The sequence below is a fragment of the Pleurodeles waltl genome, chromosome 10, assembly GCF_031143425.1.
Source record: "Pleurodeles waltl isolate 20211129_DDA chromosome 10, aPleWal1.hap1.20221129, whole genome shotgun sequence".
NCBI lineage: Eukaryota > Metazoa > Chordata > Amphibia > Caudata > Salamandridae > Pleurodeles > Pleurodeles waltl.
In genome coordinates, this window is record NC_090449.1 from 30,740,083 (window position 1) to 30,758,246 (window position 18,164).

An 18,164-nucleotide genomic window follows, 5' to 3' on the forward strand; every position below is an offset into this window, starting at 1 on the left:
CTGAGGTCAAAGAAGACTTTTATTGTTATTTTATTCTTCCCCAACCACAATGTTTATGAATGAATGACGAATTAGTAGCTTTCAAGTCCGCGTTAATCAAACAAAATATATCAGTTTGCAATATACACAGCAGGTTATATTTATAAAATATTGAATGCAAAGCAAAACAAATACTTCACCGTGTAGGAACTATTTACAGCTACATCTTTCTAAGGTCTGCAAGCTGATGACCCCTGTCAGCCGCGAGAAAGAGTGATTCATCTACCCACACGGGATTGCTGGCAGCCTGCGCCAAGCTCCAGCACGAGGTCCGGCAGATTCGAATCTGACTCTCTGCAGCCTGTTACATTCGTTACAAAGGTGTGCCCCCTCCTCTCAGACCTGGGAAACTGAGCAAGCCTTTTGGAGACTGGCCAGGTCTCCAAGACTACTCCTGTTCCCAAGCTCAAGGGAAGAGAAACGACGCCCATGTACTCTCTCTTATCAGGTCTAGTCTACTGTGAGAGCAAAACATCTTGGTTCTCTGGTGCAAAAACACAGCTTGGAAAAATACAGAACTCCACGTTAAAGGCAATGGGCAGCTAACCTAAATATCAAATGCAATGTCATGTTAAAGGCAATAGGCAGCTAACCTAAATATCAAATGCAATGTCTAGTGTCATGTCAAAGCCAATAGGCATCTAAGCTGAATACAAAATGCAATATATAATATCATGTCAAAGTCAATAGGCAGCGGAGCTGAATACAAAATGCAATGTATAATATCATGTCAAAGCCAATAGGCAGCGGAGCTGAATATCATGTCAAAGCCAATAGGCAGTTAAGCTGAATACAAAGTGTAATATATGATATCATGTCAAAGCCAATAGGCAGCGGAGCTGAATACAAAATGTAATATATGATATCATGTCAAAGCCAATAGGCAGAATATCTAATAGCATGTCAAAGTCAATAGGCAGCTAAACTGAATACATCATGTCAAAGTCAATAGGCATGCAATGTCAAAGCCAATAGGCAGCTAGACTGGATACAGCGTGTCAAAGCCAATAGGCAGAATACAGAATGTAATGGCTAATGCAATGTCAAAGCCCATAGGCGGCTCAACTGAATACAGAAAGTAATGGCTAATGCCATGTCAAAGCCTATAGGCACAATACAGAATGTAATGACTAATGCAATGTCAAAGCCCATAGACGGCTAAACTGAATACAGAAAGTAATGGCTAATGCCATGTCAAAGCCAATAGGCGGCTCAACTGAACAAAACATACCATGTGCTACTGGTGAACATTGAGCAACTAATATGCGCAGTGGTGAAACACAAAGTCATTGGTCAAAACAACACTTTATCAAATGGCAGGACATTCCGCCCTTTGACCAATGAATTTTTGTTTCACATATCTCTTGTGTCAAACCAAAAACAAAAAACATCAGCACAAAAAAAAAAACATTATCAGCAAATCAAATTTCAATGATCAAAGCAATCCCTGTAAAGCAATAGAAGTGAATTAACACATTGATCTCATAACCTTTCACATCAGATACATCTACATAGAAAAGACTGGGCAATTTTTTTTTTTTTTTTTTTTCTGAATGAGTCTCTAATTCAACAGTGTTAGCAATTTGATGTGGCATGAGTTCTGCTCATGTAAAGGTGCACGGTCCACCTGAAAGGTTTGCTGGAAGATAAGCAAAAGTCAGAGTTCCATACGAGAGGGGAAAAAAAAAAAAACACAGCAAACAAGTTGAACTTGAACTGAAGGCGCAGTTTGCGCAAAATGGATCCATGGTGCTGGCACTTTACTCAGCCAGGTTCAGGTTGGGGATTCGGTCCCTTCCCCGACCCCACACGCACACACCGGAAGGGGGACCACACAGCGCACTCAGGGACAGTGGCGAAACGTGGTCGGATCTGCAAAAGAAACAAGTATGACTTTTCTTGCAAATAACATTTTTCATTTAAACTGCACCCTTCCTCTTTCTTTCCCTGTTTTATAATCAGCAGGACGTTTTTGGGGCCCTTTGTTATATTTTCTGCAGGTTCTGGAGGGTCACTTGGGGCTTCAGCCCACACATCAGTACTGAGGTTTTTATCTGCTGCACCACAGCTTCCCTTTTCTTGCACTGTCAGAAGGGCTGGGGCAGACTCCTTCTTTACCAAACCTCCATTCACTGCATTTTTGCCAAGTTGGGCCATTCTGTCTCCAATTTGTATGAATGAATCAGATTCTTTTCTAGGTATCAGCATAATTTCGATTTTTCCTTGGTAATTTGCAGCAATCACTCTCCCTAAAACCTGATCAATTCGCCATTTCTGTTCTGGTAACTTTCCTCTCCCCAACTGCTCTGTGACTGCTTGCATGACAGATTGCTTTTGTGCGTGCTGCACAGTTTTTATCAAATCTAGGGGAATGTGCATCTCTCTCATCTCTGCCCACCTGTAAGTGGCCTTTTCACATTTCTGGGGCACCCACATAGCCATCCCCACTAAGGCAGAATTCTGGGTGAACACTTCTCTCTCTGCATTTTTCTCATTAACATCTGCAAGGTAATTGAACCAGTTAGGTGCTAAAACATTATCAAAGAACCAAAAATCAGCATAAAAATGACACATCTCATGTAGCTCTTGCTTTAAAATCTGACACACATTATACAACGCTGTTCCTTCTACTGTGCCAGAAAACAACATTTCAGTCAATGAATCATTAGTAAAACAAACATGCTTTTTATCTTCAGTGGACACGAATTCAAATGGTGCACTCAACTTCATTGGTAACTCTTTTACCTGTGGTACTCTAGCCCTGTCTTGCAAGTACCAGATCCATTGTATGATTCTAGCTAGGGGCACTATTTTCTTCCCTTGTTCATGATTTAAATGTACATAAGTATTTCCTTCTTGCACTGCGCAGAAACCTAAAGTCTGCATTATTTCATTTGCCAAATCACAAGCGCGCAGCTGCATATTATTTTTCACAGTGACCATGTACAAAAGTGTTAGGATTTCTCTCAAATGAGGGCTATTCTTTTTCCAAAAATCAAACAAGCTAATGAAACTCGGGGTGTTTTGCTCTAAAATCCTTCGTTTTACTTGTGCATTTTGCAACGGTAACTCGTAAATCACATTCTGGTCTCTCTCCTCCGTGTTATCAGTTAAGGAATGCATTTTGGCTGCCAAAAACCCTGGCTCACACGGAAACTCAGTGCAGCTCAGAGCTGTCTTAACCCCCTCATTACTGGAATGGGACAAGAAAGATTCTTCATTTTTATAACTTTCAGCATTATTTTGAATTATCGTATCCTGGCTAATTTGCTCACGTAAATTCCTATTTTCATGTTCCAACTTCCTACATTTCTCCTGCATTTCTCTGTAAGCAGATAAAGGTATCCAGACCTTTCTGTCATCATTACTTCCAAAAGACACGTTTTCTACATATATACAACGGGAATTATTTCTCAAAGCATTATCAGGCCTTTTAGCTACACATGCATTTTCTTCTGTAATTCCCCAAACAGAAAACAATTCACAGTTTTTCTTAGCACCATCAGGCAGTTCATCAACACATGTATTCTCAGACATGGTCTGCCGTGCTACTGTGATTCTCCAAACAGAAAACAATTTCTGTAATTCTCCAAACAACAAAAACAATTACACTTTTAAAGTGTGCACTTAGAAATCTACTAACTCGTCAAACCCTTTAATCACCTCTTAATGACCGACCCCACGACTCCAGGTACCAATTGTAGTGCTTTCCTCTTATTTAGTTTCTAAGCACTAACATAACACAACAGAAATGCACTTCTGAGGTCAAAGAAGACTTTTATTGTTATTTTATTCTTCCCCAACCACAATGTTTATGAATGAATGACGAATTAGTAGCTTTCAAGTCCGCGTTAATCAAACAAAATATATCAGTTTGCAATATACACAGCAGGTTATATTTATAAAATATTGAATGCAAAGCAAAACAAATACTTCACCGTGTAGGAACTATTTACAGCGACATCTTTCTAAGGTCTGCAAGCTGATGACCCCTGTCAGCCGCGAGAAAGAGTGATTCATCTACCCACACGGGATTGCTGGCAGCCTGCGCCAAGCTCCAGCACGAGGTCCGGCAGATTCGAATCTGACTCTCTGCAGCCTGTTACATTCGTTACAAAGGTGTGCCCCCTCCTCTCAGACCTGGGAAACTGAGCAAGCCTTTTGGAGACTGGCCAGGTCTCCAAGACTACTCCTGTTCCCAAGCTCAAGGGAAGAGAAACGACGCCCATGTACTCTCTCTTATCAGGTCTAGTCTACTGTGAGAGCAAAACATCTTGGTTCTCTGGTGCAAAAACACAGCTTGGAAAAATACAGAACTCCACGTTAAAGGCAATGGGCAGCTAACCTAAATATCAAATGCAATGTCATGTTAAAGGCAATAGGCAGCTAACCTAAATATCAAATGCAATGTCTAGTGTCATGTCAAAGCCAATAGGCATCTAAGCTGAATACAAAATGCAATATATAATATCATGTCAAAGTCAATAGGCAGCGGAGCTGAATACAAAATGCAATGTATAATATCATGTCAAAGCCAATAGGCAGCGGAGCTGAATATCATGTCAAAGCCAATAGGCAGTTAAGCTGAATACAAAGTGTAATATATGATATCATGTCAAAGCCAATAGGCAGCGGAGCTGAATACAAAATGTAATATATGATATCATGTCAAAGCCAATAGGCAGAATATCTAATAGCATGTCAAAGTCAATAGGCAGCTAAACTGAATACATCATGTCAAAGTCAATAGGCATGCAATGTCAAAGCCAATAGGCAGCTAGACTGGATACAGCGTGTCAAAGCCAATAGGCAGAATACAGAATGTAATGGCTAATGCAATGTCAAAGCCCATAGGCGGCTCAACTGAATACAGAAAGTAATGGCTAATGCCATGTCAAAGCCTATAGGCACAATACAGAATGTAATGACTAATGCAATGTCAAAGCCCATAGACGGCTAAACTGAATACAGAAAGTAATGGCTAATGCCATGTCAAAGCCAATAGGCGGCTCAACTGAACAAAACATACCATGTGCTACTGGTGAACATTGAGCAACTAATATGCGCAGTGGTGAAACACAAAGTCATTGGTCAAAACAACACTTTATCAAATGGCAGGACAACATCTCTGAGAACTCACACTGCACTGGCTGCTTCCTGGCTGTGCAGAAATAACATCTCCTCCCTGAATGCAGGTCCCCTGCTGTCAATAGATTCCAGCTGCTGAAGGACATGACCTAGCTTCTCCTCAAATTCTTTCTCTAAATAAATAGATGAAATATAAAGAAACCGAGACATTTAAATGAAAGCCAAGAAAGCCTAAAATGCCAAGCATGAAGAAACTCTTATGCAGTTGAACAAGATAGTGACATTTCAATGAATGTTTAGAAAGACAATGAACAGCCAATACCATAAAAGGGTATTCAAAGCAATCTACGTCATTGAGCTTAGTAACAAACTTTAAATGAAGATGAGCCAGTTTAAGGAAAGCATTGTGCACTTCAAGCCATTTTAAGGAAAGCACTGTACAGTTCGAACCAAATTACCAGTCTGATAAAGGTTAGTGGAAATGGGTGCAATTCAACAGAAATGTCAACTTAAATATTTTGCCTGAACTGTACACAAATGCAGCGGGTTCCACATTTCCTAACCATCTCTCCAAAACCTGAGCACTGCTAAAAGCATATCTGCCCTAGGCTGTGCTGGTGAGGGTGAGGTGGTTGCTGGGACAAGAATGTACCCTTTCTAGTATACAAATCTGTTACCTTGCCGTCAGTGGCCAACTGCGTGTATCGCATTCTGTTTTTTTATAGATGGTCGTGCCCTCACACTGATGTAGTATGTGCAGAGGTGTAGGCCTGTCTATTGACATGAGGGAGGTCCTGGACCTGTCCTGTGATATGAAGGTGCACAATGAGAGTGCCCTTATTGCACTGGCTGCAGACTTCTGTCCATTATGGGTTTAATACATAGAACGGTGGTGGCAGCATACCATGTTCTGTGAATCAATAGTTGTGATCAGACCTTGTTACCCGTGTCAATGGAATGGAGGCCTACTGCCCACTCGTGTACAATTCTGCTTTTATGCACTAAACTAGATCCTAGGGCTAACATCCCAAGTGTTTGTTTTGTGTATTTGTGTATCTGGGCTGCATGATACATGCATAGTGTGTATGAGTGAGCCAGAGTAATGGAGGCCTGTGGGATCCATTTTGGATGCCGCAGGCCTTGCCTTATACACAAGATGCAAGTAAGGTGTTTTTCCCAAACACTAAAGTATATTGCCGGCATTCCTTAAGTTGGAGGGAGGAGACCTAGACACTGGAGTGGGGAGAGAGGAGGCAAGGCTCCTTTAGTAATTCAATTAGGCCTTTTGCTGAGAGGGACTGCTGATTACTGCTCCTGTGTCATTACTATTTGGCCTATCATGGAATGAAGGGTGGCACTGCAGTCTCTATTTTCTCAGGCGGTGGGGGTCCATTTGGTGAGGCCAGACTTTTGCCTTTTCCCTGGCCACTCTTCAGCGTGGCTAATGACAGACAGATGATGATCATCACTCTACCTAAAGGCTGTGTATGCTTGGAGAGGACAATTGAACTGAAAACCATGCTCAACTGGTTCTGAATGTGCAAAAACTAAGAGCCACATCCCCAGTCTACTTTTTTTTTTTTTTTTTAACTATTTTTATTGCATTTTTACTTTAGATCCATTTCCAGCGTTTGGCAAATACAGTATCAAAATGTGATAGATCTATTGCACTATTAGTACACAATTTAACACTTTGTAACAACAACAACTTAACTGAGGTTACAACCGCTCATTTGATAAGGAGTACAGGTGCGGTTTCTAAACAATCGCTTTGCCACGAATGAATCATTAACAGATAAGCCCTGGAATGGGTATGTTCATTTATGGGTCTAGTGTTTATGTGCTGTGTAGGGGGAGGTCCGGATCGAAAGGAGTGTGTGGTGTCTGGGCTGCGTGGCTTTTATACCTGTGTGGAATGCTAGCTCATGCGATTCGAGTCGGAGGAACCCCGTGATGGATGGGGGCAACCCCGACAGGCGGTCGACTGCCTTACAGTTATCATGTGCTCTAGTTCATGGCGGTTTCTCGTCACTTTTGGCCTCTAGTCTACCTATCAGAGTCTCCCACACCTCCCTGCCCGCCTCCCAGTGGAGCCCCCCTGTTAAGTTCCGCAGCACCATCAGCTCTGCACTGGCCCATCTCAGTATCGTGCTGTGCCAGGTTGTCAGATCCAGGGCAGTGGCCGACTTCCAGTTCATTGCTATCAATCTTTTGTACATTACATAGGCTAGGTCTATAAACTTGTGTAGATGCTTATGTTTCTTGTCTCTCTGTCTCAGACCTAGCAGGCAGGATTTAGGGTTTGCTGTAAGTGCCAACCCCATCAGTTCCGATACCTTCTCCACTATTACCCTCCATTGCACACGCACCTGGGCACAGTCCCATACCCATTTGGATGTATCTCTTTCAACATGCATGCGGCACCAGCATTAGTGGTTTTTCGGCCGCCCCCCCGGAGCCCTGGACGCCTGCCAGGTAACCAAGGGCGTGCCACTCAGTTTCGCTAGCGCCCAAGCCGACTCTGCCGGCGCGGGTCTGTGTATCCAGCTTATTATCCACTGGAGCTGTGCAGCCGCGTAATAGCGCTCAAAATTAGGGGCTCCCATGCCACCCTCAGTCACCGGACGCTGCAGTGTGGCGAGTGCGACGCGCGCTCTGCCTCCCGCCCATATGAGTTAAAGCAATGCTCCATTCAGTTTGCGGAAGAAGCTCTTGGGGATCAAGAGCGGCAATGCCGAGAAGTAGTACAAAAGCCTAGGTAATATCAGCATGTTTGCTATCGCCACTCTTCCCATTGGTGACAGCGGTAATTTACTCCAGAAACGTAATGACCCTTTGATGGAGGCCAGCGCTCTCCCCAAGTTTCCGTCCCTGAGGTCCTCTGGTTTGTGGTATATTTGGACCCCCAGGTATTTAAATGAATCAAAGCACGATTTTCGGTGCCCTGTCGAGGCCGTTGCCCTGTTCGACAGTGTCTGTGCAAACAGGGGGAACGCGCACGATTTTTCCCAGTTCACTACCAGCCCGGACATTATTCCGAATTCAGACAGGAGTGTAATTACTGGTGGGATTGTCTCGCTTCCTCTGCGTAGATATATTAAGGCATCATCTGCGTACAGGGATATTATATGTTTCGCCCCGTTCCTGAGTATGCCCCAATTGTCCTCCATTGACCGCAGGCGGGTGGCTAGTGGTTCCATTGCTATAGCAAATAATAAGGGGGACAAGGAATATCCCTGTCTAGTGCCTCTAGGGATCGGGATGCTGTCGGATACCGTTCTGCCCGTTCTGACGCGTGCCGGTGGCTCGGAGTACAGTGTTTGCACCCATTGTATATATTTGGGGCCAATTCCCATTTTCCGCATAGTGACAAACAGAAAATCCCAACCCAACGTGTCAAATGCCTTTTCGATGTCCAATGATAACACCATTTCCTCATGTGCCCCCGGTGGAGTACTTCCCATCACTCTCATTAGTCTACGGATGTTCAGGAAGGTATTACGTTTGGGGATGAAGCCATTTTGGTCTTCATGCATCAAAGTGTGAATGACAGGTGCCAACCTGTTAGCCAATATTTTGCCTAGAATTTTACAGTCAGTATTTAAGAGTGATAATGGCCTGTATGATTTAAAATCTGTGGGGTCCCGTCCCTGCTTGGGCAGGACCACTATCATGGCTTCTCTTTGCTTGGGGAGCAATACCTTGTGGTTCCAGGCCTCCTCGTATACTTTCAGCAAGTGAGGCTTCAAATGGTTCGAGTATTTCGCGTAGTATTCTAGTGGGAGACCATCTATTCCCGGTGCCTTGTTTGAAAGTTGTGAGCTGCGCGAGTGTACAAGCCGCTAGTTTGGCGTAAAGGTTCGTATAATATTCCCTGAACGCCCCGTTTATATCAGTCTGGTGGAGGCTAACTCGCCATTGTCTAGTTTTATGGCCCCTATTGGAGACTGCTGCCGGTCCCCTTTCAGGAGCCAAGCCAGCAGCCTGCCAGACCTGTCTCCCTCTGATTGCTGTCACATCAGGTGATATTTATAATCGCGCTTGCAGAGGCGGGAGTCTGCTTCTTTATATTTTGTGCGCGCCTCTTTTAATGCGGTGTAAGGTGTCTCTTCCCTTGCCACTGCTATTTCAAGTGCTCTCAGTTCCTTCTCTAATTTGCTAATCTCCATGTGTAGAATGCACCTAACCCCCCCCAGGAGGACGACATGCAATATCCTCTGACTACCACCTTGTGTGCTTCCCATTCTGCCGCCCTTGAATTAGCTGATTCTGAATTCATTTCCCAGTACAGCTTCAGCCCCGTGTTCAGTCCCTCTGATATGCCTGATCTTGGAGTGCTTCTGGTTGTAACCGCCATGTAGGGATTGCCGGATGAGATCCCCCCCCATCCTAGGGTCATTTTGAGCGGGGAGTGATCCGACAGTGTCTTAGCTAAGTATTCTGTCCCACTCGTCAGTGCGCATATATCAACAGTGCCCAAGATTATATTTATTCTTGTGTATACCTTATGGGGCACAGAATAAAATGAGTATTCTCTCTGTCTGGGGTGGTGCATGCGCCATAGATCATAAATTCTAATTTCGTCCGCCCATTTCTGTAGTGGGTTCTTGGCACTTCTGCTTGTTGTTCCTTTCTTGGGAGGGGTTGATCTGTCCAACGCTACATTAGGTAAGCAATTAAAGTCGCCCCACCCCCCCATATAGCCGGGGCTGCTGGGCTAACTAGTAGTGCCGGGGTGAGTGTCTCTAAAAATCTCGACTGCGCATTTTTGGGGGCGTAAATCCCTATGATCGTTAGATGTCTCCCGTCTAGTTGCCCTTCCACTATTGCATACCTGCCCCCTAGATCTAGTTTGTACGAGGTTCGGACAAACAGGACGCAGTTTGCTATCCATATCAGTACCCCCCTGGCGAACGCTGAGTATGTTGTGCCTGTTATCTGTCCCCCCCACTTCACCTGAATATCTCGCAACTCAGTTTCCAGTAAGTGTGTTTCTTGTAGTATAGCTATGTGGACCTTCTGGCGTTTGAGACGTGCGTGCACTTGCGTTCTCTTGCCCGGTGCGGCCATTCCCCTCACATTCCACGTGACTATCTCGTATTTGTGTGCATGTGCGTTTGTGTGTTGAGCAATGCGTTATTGTGTAATGTCGCACCCATGTGTCCCCTCCGGGTTACGATTTCCTTCTGGTTGCCTCCCCTTTTTACCAGGCATATATTTAAGGCTGGCATACGCGATAGTGTACCCTGTTGGCTAAATTGACCTCTTCTAAACCCCCTAACTCCCAATTCCCCACCCCCCCTTTTAACTTTTTCCCCTGTCCAACTACTAACACACATAATAAAGAAAGAGAAAAAGCCCCACTCTTTGCTGCTTGGTGGGGTCTGTATCCATTCGGATACTTGTGGGGGGGGCCTTCATAGGGGTCAGATGTGCCTCCTGTGTGGAGCTCACACCCTTTCTCAGACATAATCTGTGAGTGTGCACGAGTATAGGTGTGGGCACCCCCGGTAGATCAGCCCATTTATTTGTCCCCCCCCCCCCCCTGCTACTACTTATTAAGCGGAAATCACAGCGGTCGAGGGTTAATCGTCCAATACTGTTTGGGGCCAGCACGGCTGGCAGTACGGTTCCTGTTGCGACCGCTTCTGTATTCCAGACTCTGTTCGGGTTTTGGTAGCCTCTCTTTTATTGCAGTACACAGTTCACAGTTCGTCTGCAGTTCTAGGGGTAACCTCCGGGCCCTTGAGCGCCTCTGTGATTGTTGATACCGAGCTGGCCGACTCCGAGTCCGAGCCCGTCAAGGGGGCCATCCTGAGTGTCTCGAAGGAGTTCTGCATCAGTATCGGGGTTTCTTTTAATACTTTCGCTCTTTCCTCCGCTGCCTGTCTCTCTGTGGGCTGGCCCCTAGGGCATCTCTTGTGCGTTTCCTTGATGTGGAGGTCGACCATTCCTCCTCTACATTTACTCTTTCGTTAGGCTGCGCTATACCTTTAGCGTGCATCCAGGTCCAGACATCTTCAGGGGAGATGAACATATGAGTGCGTTCTTCTAAATTCACCCTCAGCTTAGCTGGGAAAAGGAGGGTGTACTTGATATTATGTTCCCGAAGTCGTTGTTTGATTTTCACGAAGGAGTTCCGCTGTTTCTGTACTTCTTGAGTGAAGTCTGGATAAGCATGGAACACTGAGCCTTCATATTGAAATGGGCCTTTGCTGCGGAATCGCTGCAGTATCAGGTCCCAGTGCCTGTAGTTCAGTAGTCCCACTATCAATGATCTAGGTGGCTGGCCCGGGAGCGGCAGTCTTCCCGGGATTCTATGCGCATGTTCTACTGAGAAGAACTTAGAGGGGGAGCCGCTCAGTACCTCCTTGATTACCCTCTGTTCTGTTATTAGTTCCGGGCTCTGTTCCGGTGGGTGCTCTGGGAAACCCACTAAGCGAATACTGTTGTGCCGGGATCTACTTTATGCCTCTTCGGCTCGTCTCCACAGGATCTTCACCTCTGCATCCAGACGCTGAATCTGTTTCTGGTTGTCCGAGACCATAGGGCATGTCGCGCCTAGGGTATCCTCCGTTGTTGTCACCCTCTCTGTCAAGTTTCGATGATCTACTCTAAGTAGATTTAGGTCTTGCGTTACTGCATCTATTTTGAATTCTAGCGAGGATTTAGTGTCCATAATTGCCTGCAGCACTTTTTCGAATTGCGAGGAATGCATTTGGAGTGTGCTCTTGAGCGATTGCAAGGTTGTGTTTAGCTGTTGATCATTGTGCGCCGGGCCAGGGCAGTTTGCTCTTGGTGCTTTGCCGATTTAGATTTCCCAGCCATTGCTTCCCCTTTTAAGTAGCTCCCGCAGTCAGGGAGGGCCTACTTGGTGTGTGGGGGGGAGCCCTTCTCCACTTAATTGCCGCGTTTCACCCTAGTTTCGGGTGAGCGCTTCCAATATTTTATCCCGTTGCTATTTAAAAGGGGGAGGGCCCCTTTATCTCGGCCCGGGCCGATGTCGGTACTCCCGTGTGCTCTCCGGTCTGTCTCTCCCCGGGGCCGATGCGCGCCGGGGGGAGAGCGCCGGCTCTTCGCGCTAAGCAGAAGGGAGGGGGGGGGGAAGGGGAGCATGGCGGCGAGCAGATAAGGCCGCTCCAGCGCCCAAGCCCCTCTCCTGCCGCAGGCCCCCGGCTCCTTACCCCCGTCTCGGTCTCACCCGGGCCTCCCGGAGGTCCTCCCCCGCCGACGCAGCTCTCCAGGGCGCCGCCACCGCCAGCCTCGTGGCCTCGCATCCGTCCTGGCCCTCCGTTCCTTTTGTTGCCTCTCCCGGCGATCCAATGCAGGTTCATCGGTCTGCCGCTCTCCGTGTAGTTCCGGGACCGGCCGCGCCCCGCCTCAGATCTAGGCACCCAGTCCGGGGGTGCCCACAAGGATCAGTTTGCTGGGTCCGAGTCGGAGCTCATTGTTTAGGCGTCCGACTCGGTCGTCATCTTGGCTCCTCCCACATCCCCAGTCTACTTGACTGTACAAAAGTAAGAACCAGTGACACACTTGTATTTCTAGTTTTAAGTTCTCTATGACCAAGGAAGGGAATGCTCTTCAGAGGTAAATGGACATCACCTGAATCTTGCCTTACTGAAAGAAGTAGTTTATTTGACCTGAAATGCCAAGTAGTTAGCCTGCCTCCTAAAAGAGGAAAGGAGCCTCCCACCCTCGAAGGACTGTCCTGGAGGAGCCAGATGCAGGGAGATCCCGTGCAGGTGGGGATCTGCCAGAGGAAGGAGGATGGAGGACAGTCATCTGCTTGCCACATGTTGCAGTGGGTGACAGACTCTCCCATTTGGGGTTCCAGGTGGGAACTGAGGAATCACACCTGCCCAGAGCTACTGCAACAAGGTTTGCAAGCATAGCTGGTTCTCTGCAACTGCGACCCAAGTAACTGTGGTGGTGACCTCCAGTTGAAGACTGTGGTGTATACATGTGCCGCTGGGTCCAAAGAGACTGAGGCCCAACCTAAGCCACTGGCTCTTAAGGAGCCTTGTGCAGTGAAGACTGCCTGTATGAAGCTTAGCACCCAGTAGCTGGCCAGAATGTGCCTTTGCTGATATCGCCACACCTGGGGCCACCACTACTCCAGCTTACTTTTTTTGCTGAATTTGAGGGGCTATCATCTGCTCCTGCTGTCACTCTTTAGCTGCAGTCATGTTGCTGTTGAAAGAAGTATCATCAGAATCATAGTGTGTATGCCCCGTCTATAAAAAACCGAGCCTATTGATGACTTATAAGGGCGGTAATTTGCCCTTCAGTTTAAATTCACATTATTTCAGCTACTCCTGCAAAAATGAGAAAAGCCTATACCACAAGGAAGGGGAACCTATGGGTGACAAATGGGATAGCCGACTGAGGTGCAGCCAGCCCAACTGCCAAGGTCACTAATTTCAACCTGACAGTTATTGCAAGTTAGGCATATTAGTATTTAATTTTGATGTGTATTAAAGTACTTTCTTTAAAAAAAAGGCACATTAGGTGGACAATCCACTATTGTCCTGCTGTGTGATTGTTCAGTTCGCAGCACAAGTATCCTCACACTACCTCGAAAAGCTTGTGGTCGCTTGCCATTGGTATCACTGAAAGAAAATAAGTTACTTACCTGTAACTGTAGTTCTCCAGTATTGGAATCTTTCATAGATTCACATGCTTGAATCATTCCCCGTCGTCGAGATGGGAGTCCTGGTATAAATTTTCATAAGTAATGTTAAAACATATTGAAGAGAAAAAGGCCCTAGGCCTCTTCAATTTGATAGTCTATCAGTCATTTTGTGAAAAGGACCAAACTTGATCCTCCACCAATCAGACGACAGCACCCTTCAGAACCTCCTGAGAGAAGCTCTAGCACCTCAGATTTTCCACGCACAAGTGCGTATATTACAATGAGTATATGTACTACTAGAAAGAAAGAGGTGAAGAGAGCTTTTCCGGGGAGGTGGGTGGGTCGCATGTGAATCTATGAAAGATTCCAATACTGGAGAACTACAGTTACAGGTAAGTAACTTATTTTCTTACTCCAGTATTGGAACTTTCATAGATTCACATGCTTGAATCAGAGTAGAGAGCAATAAGTATGCACATTGTAAAATGACAACCCCTTTTAACAAACAGGTTATCTTAGACCACAAAATCTTATCATCCTGTATAAAGTGATGAAGTATATGAGTGTACTGACATATGTCTCTACATAAACATCTATATATAGATATACATATATACACATCTATCTATACACACGTATATATATACATAAATAACAGTATGTCATTATCTCTAATATAAATAGAGTATTCCTGTGAAGATACATGCTGAAATTTAAATAACAAACCAGTATTAAAACATAAGACAGTAATGTAAGCTGATCAATATCTGATAACTCGCTGACTATGGGATTATGATAGTGATCAATTATCTTTAGATACATTTCTTTTTTTTTTCTTTTTTTTTTGATGTGCATACGTTTTCTAGGATGGAGGGATGTAGGAGAAATGGCTCACCTTCACCTGAAGAGATTCCTGAGAACAGCTTGGCCCACTGCTACCTCTCCGTGCGAGAGGGACTCCAAGCAATAGTGCTTAGTAAAGGTATGACAGCTCTTCCATGTTGCTGCCCTACAAATGTCTTGTAGTGGCAGTCCGGCAAACAGTGCCGCTGACGATGAGACTTTTCTCGTCGAGTGAGCATGCACAGACGACTGCAAAGGTTTGCCCGCTGCCTGATGGCAGAAGCGAATAGCAGAGGCGATCCATCTTGAAATACTCTGCTTGGATAGCGGGTACCCCTTCCTAGGGGCACTGTACGCTACAAATAGCTGATTAGAACGTCGAAAAGCTTTTGTCCTGTCCAAATAAAATTGAACGCATCTTTTCACGTCTAGAGAGTGTAATGCTCTCTCCGCTGGAGTAGACGGATGAGGGAAAAAAGACTTGAAGACCAAAGGTTCGTTAATGTGAAAGTCTGACGGAACCTTTGGAATAAAATGCGGGTTAGTGCGCATTAGTAGTCTATCTTGTCTAAACTGTAGGAATGGCTCTTGAATGGAGAGCGCTTGGACCTCACTGACCCGCCTAGCTGATGTAAGGGCTATCAATAAGGCAACCTTCCACAATAAATGTTTGAGGGAAGCACGATGGATCGGTTCAAAAGGATGCTTCATCAGTTGTGCCAAAACAATGTTCAGGTTCCACGAAGGAGGTGGAGGTCTGAAAGGAGGGTAAACCCTGAACAGCCCCTTTAGAAATCTCTTAATCAGCCGAGAAGAGAAGAGCGAAGGTGTGTCCTCTGAACGTCTGTATGCAGCTATGGCTGCTATATGAACTTTAATGGACGAGTGTGCTAGGCCAGATCGAGCTAACTCTAAGAGATACGGTAAAATCTCTTCTGGTAGTGAAAGAAAAGGGTCAATTTGACGTTGATGACACCAGGCACAGAATCTCCTCCATTTAAACTGATACGCCTTGTTAGTGCTATCCGCTCTGGCCTGACACAAAATATCTCTGCAGTCCTGCGGGATATTTAAATGCGCAAATTCTCTGTGGTGAGGAGCCATGCCGCTAACCGCAGTGAGTGTGGATCGGGGTGTCGGACTTGGCCGTTGTTGATTGTTAGTAAATGAGGTAACGGCTCCAGCGGAATATGGGGTTTGACTGAGAGAATGAGGAGCTCCGTGAACCAATGTTGGCGCGGCCAATACGGGGCTATCAGTATGAGAGTGCACGGTTCTGTTTTCATCTTCGTGAGGACCCTTGGGATCAACGGAATGGGAGGAAAGGCGTAAGCAAAGATGTCTGACCAGACTATCGAAAACGCATTCCCCCAAGATCCCTTTTGGTGATGCCAACGTGCGAAGAACTGGCATTTGGCGTTCTCCTTCTTCGCAAACAGATCCACTGTTGGTGTTCCCCACTGGGAAAAAATCTGGGTGAGTACCGTCTGGTCTAATTCCCACTTGTGGCATTCCGATTTCTGTCTGCTGAGTGCATCTGCTCTTTGTTGTTTATTCCCGGCAAGTGCACTGCCGATAGTGTGACGCCTTGCTGCGAGGCCCAGTTCCAGATCGCTTGGGCTTCCCTGGAGAGGGTGAGAGATCTTGTACCTCCTTGTTTGTTGAGATAGTGCATCGTAGTGGTGTTGTCCGTTCTTATCACCACTCGCGATCCATGGATTCTTGGGAGAAACGCTTGTAGAGCAAGGTGCACTGCCCTGAGTTCTAGCCAATTGATATGTCTTGATGCCAGATGAGTTGACCATCTGCCACTGATTTTCAGGTCCTGTAACACTGCGCCCCAGCCCTCCAGTGAGGCATCTGTTGTTATGGTCCACGGGGCTGGCTGTTGAAGAAACGAGAGACCGATTGAGAGATGATTCTTTTGAGACCACCACTTGAGAGTTTTGATCATTGTCGGAGTAATTTGTATCTGGTCTTCGAAAGTTCCTGATACTTGAAGCCATTGACGGTTTAGCTGCTCCTGCAAGGGGCGCATCTTTAGCCGACACAGAGGGATCAGAGGTATGCATGAAGACATCATGCCCAATAGTGATTTGAAGAGACGGACTGTAACCTTTCGTCTTCTTTGTATGACACTACCTAGGGTTAGTAACCTTTGTTGTCTCTCTAACGTGGGACATGCGATGCCGGATTCTGTGTTCAGTTTTGCTCCCAGAAAAGTAATACTGCGGCCTGGTAGAGGGTTGGACTTCTCCCAGTTGATCGTGAATCCAAGATTGGTCAGCAAGGAAACGCACTTTCTTGTTGACTTGTGTGCTCCTGTGTAAGTCTTTGCCTTTATTAACCAGTCGTCTAAGTATGGAAAGACCTGGTGCTTTCTTCTCCTGAGAAAGGCTGCCACTGGTGCTAGGCATTTGGTAAATATTCTTGGGGCTGATTTGAGCCCGAAAGGAAGGACGCGATATTGATAATGGCTCCCAGCTACGGTAAATCTCAGATACTTTCTGTGGGTAGCGTGGATTGGTATGTGGAAGTATGCGTCCTTGAGGTCTAGCGATGACATCAAATCTCTTTGATTGAGACGCAGAAGGACGTCTTGCAGGCTGATCATTCGAAACGATTGCTTCTTTAGGTATACATTTAGTTGCCTTAAATCGAGGATCGGTGTCCAATCCTTCCACTTTTTTCGAATTATGAAGAACCTGGAATAAAATCCTGTTCCTCTTTGATCCCGCGGCACCTTCTCTATAGCTCCCTTGAGAAGGAGCTTGTAGACCTCTTGTTTGAGTTGTTGAGGGTATCTTGAAGGAGTCCTGCGGGGAGGGTTGGGTGGAGGTTTCTGGACAAATTCTAAAGTATGGCCCCGTTCCACTAATTGTAGGACCCACTTGTCTGACGTAATGGTTTGCCATTGACTGAGAAATGAGGAAATTCTTCCGCCCAGGGTGACGGGAGGAAGACTGGGCGTAGCCGGCGCCTCGAAGACATCAGGTTCTACGCGCTGCGTCCTTAGCAGGGCGGGTTGAGCGTCCACGGCCTGCCGGTCTATTATAGGCTGGTTGAGCCGGTTGTCTTTGGGAATAGTATGGCCGAAATTGTTGCGAAGATGACAGGTAGGAAGAGTATCTCTGTTGCTGATACCCTCCTCTGTAAGAGGGCTGGCCGCGCCCCCTAGGGCGAAAGGACGATTTCCGATATTGCAGGGTCCCTAGTGACCTTGCAGTGTCCGTGTCCGTTTTAATTGATTGTAGGGCTTCGTCCACATGTTTCCCAAATAACGCTTGGCCATCAAAGGGTAAGTCTAGGATCCTATTCTGGACTTCTGGACGAAATGAGGTGGCTTTGAGCCAGCCCTGTCTTCTTAATACAGCAGCGCCTGAAAGCTGTCTGAAAGCAGTGGTTGCTATGTCCATTGCGCAGTCTATAAGCTCTGCAGACGCGCGTTGACCCTCTTGCACAGTCTTATTTGCGTCTTCCGGCAGTTGACTAATGAAAGGTGCAATATCTGCCCAAAGCTGTCTGTCGTATCGAGACAAAATAGCCAAGGAGTTGGCAG

At 46.1% G+C, this 18,164-nt stretch overlaps 1 protein-coding gene across 1 annotated transcript in view; it reads right to left on the minus strand.

Moving 5' to 3' along the window:
• Positions 1-1,563: 1,563 nt before the first annotated feature.
• Positions 1,564-18,164, minus strand: part of SYCE1 (synaptonemal complex central element protein 1) — a 439,580-nt gene continuing 422,979 nt past the window's right edge. The window contains exon 10 of the mRNA XM_069209539.1: positions 1,564-5,300. Coding sequence (XP_069065640.1) covers positions 5,176-5,300 — 125 coding nt within the window. The 3' untranslated portion in view covers positions 1,564-5,175. The remainder of the gene's footprint in view (positions 5,301-18,164) is intronic.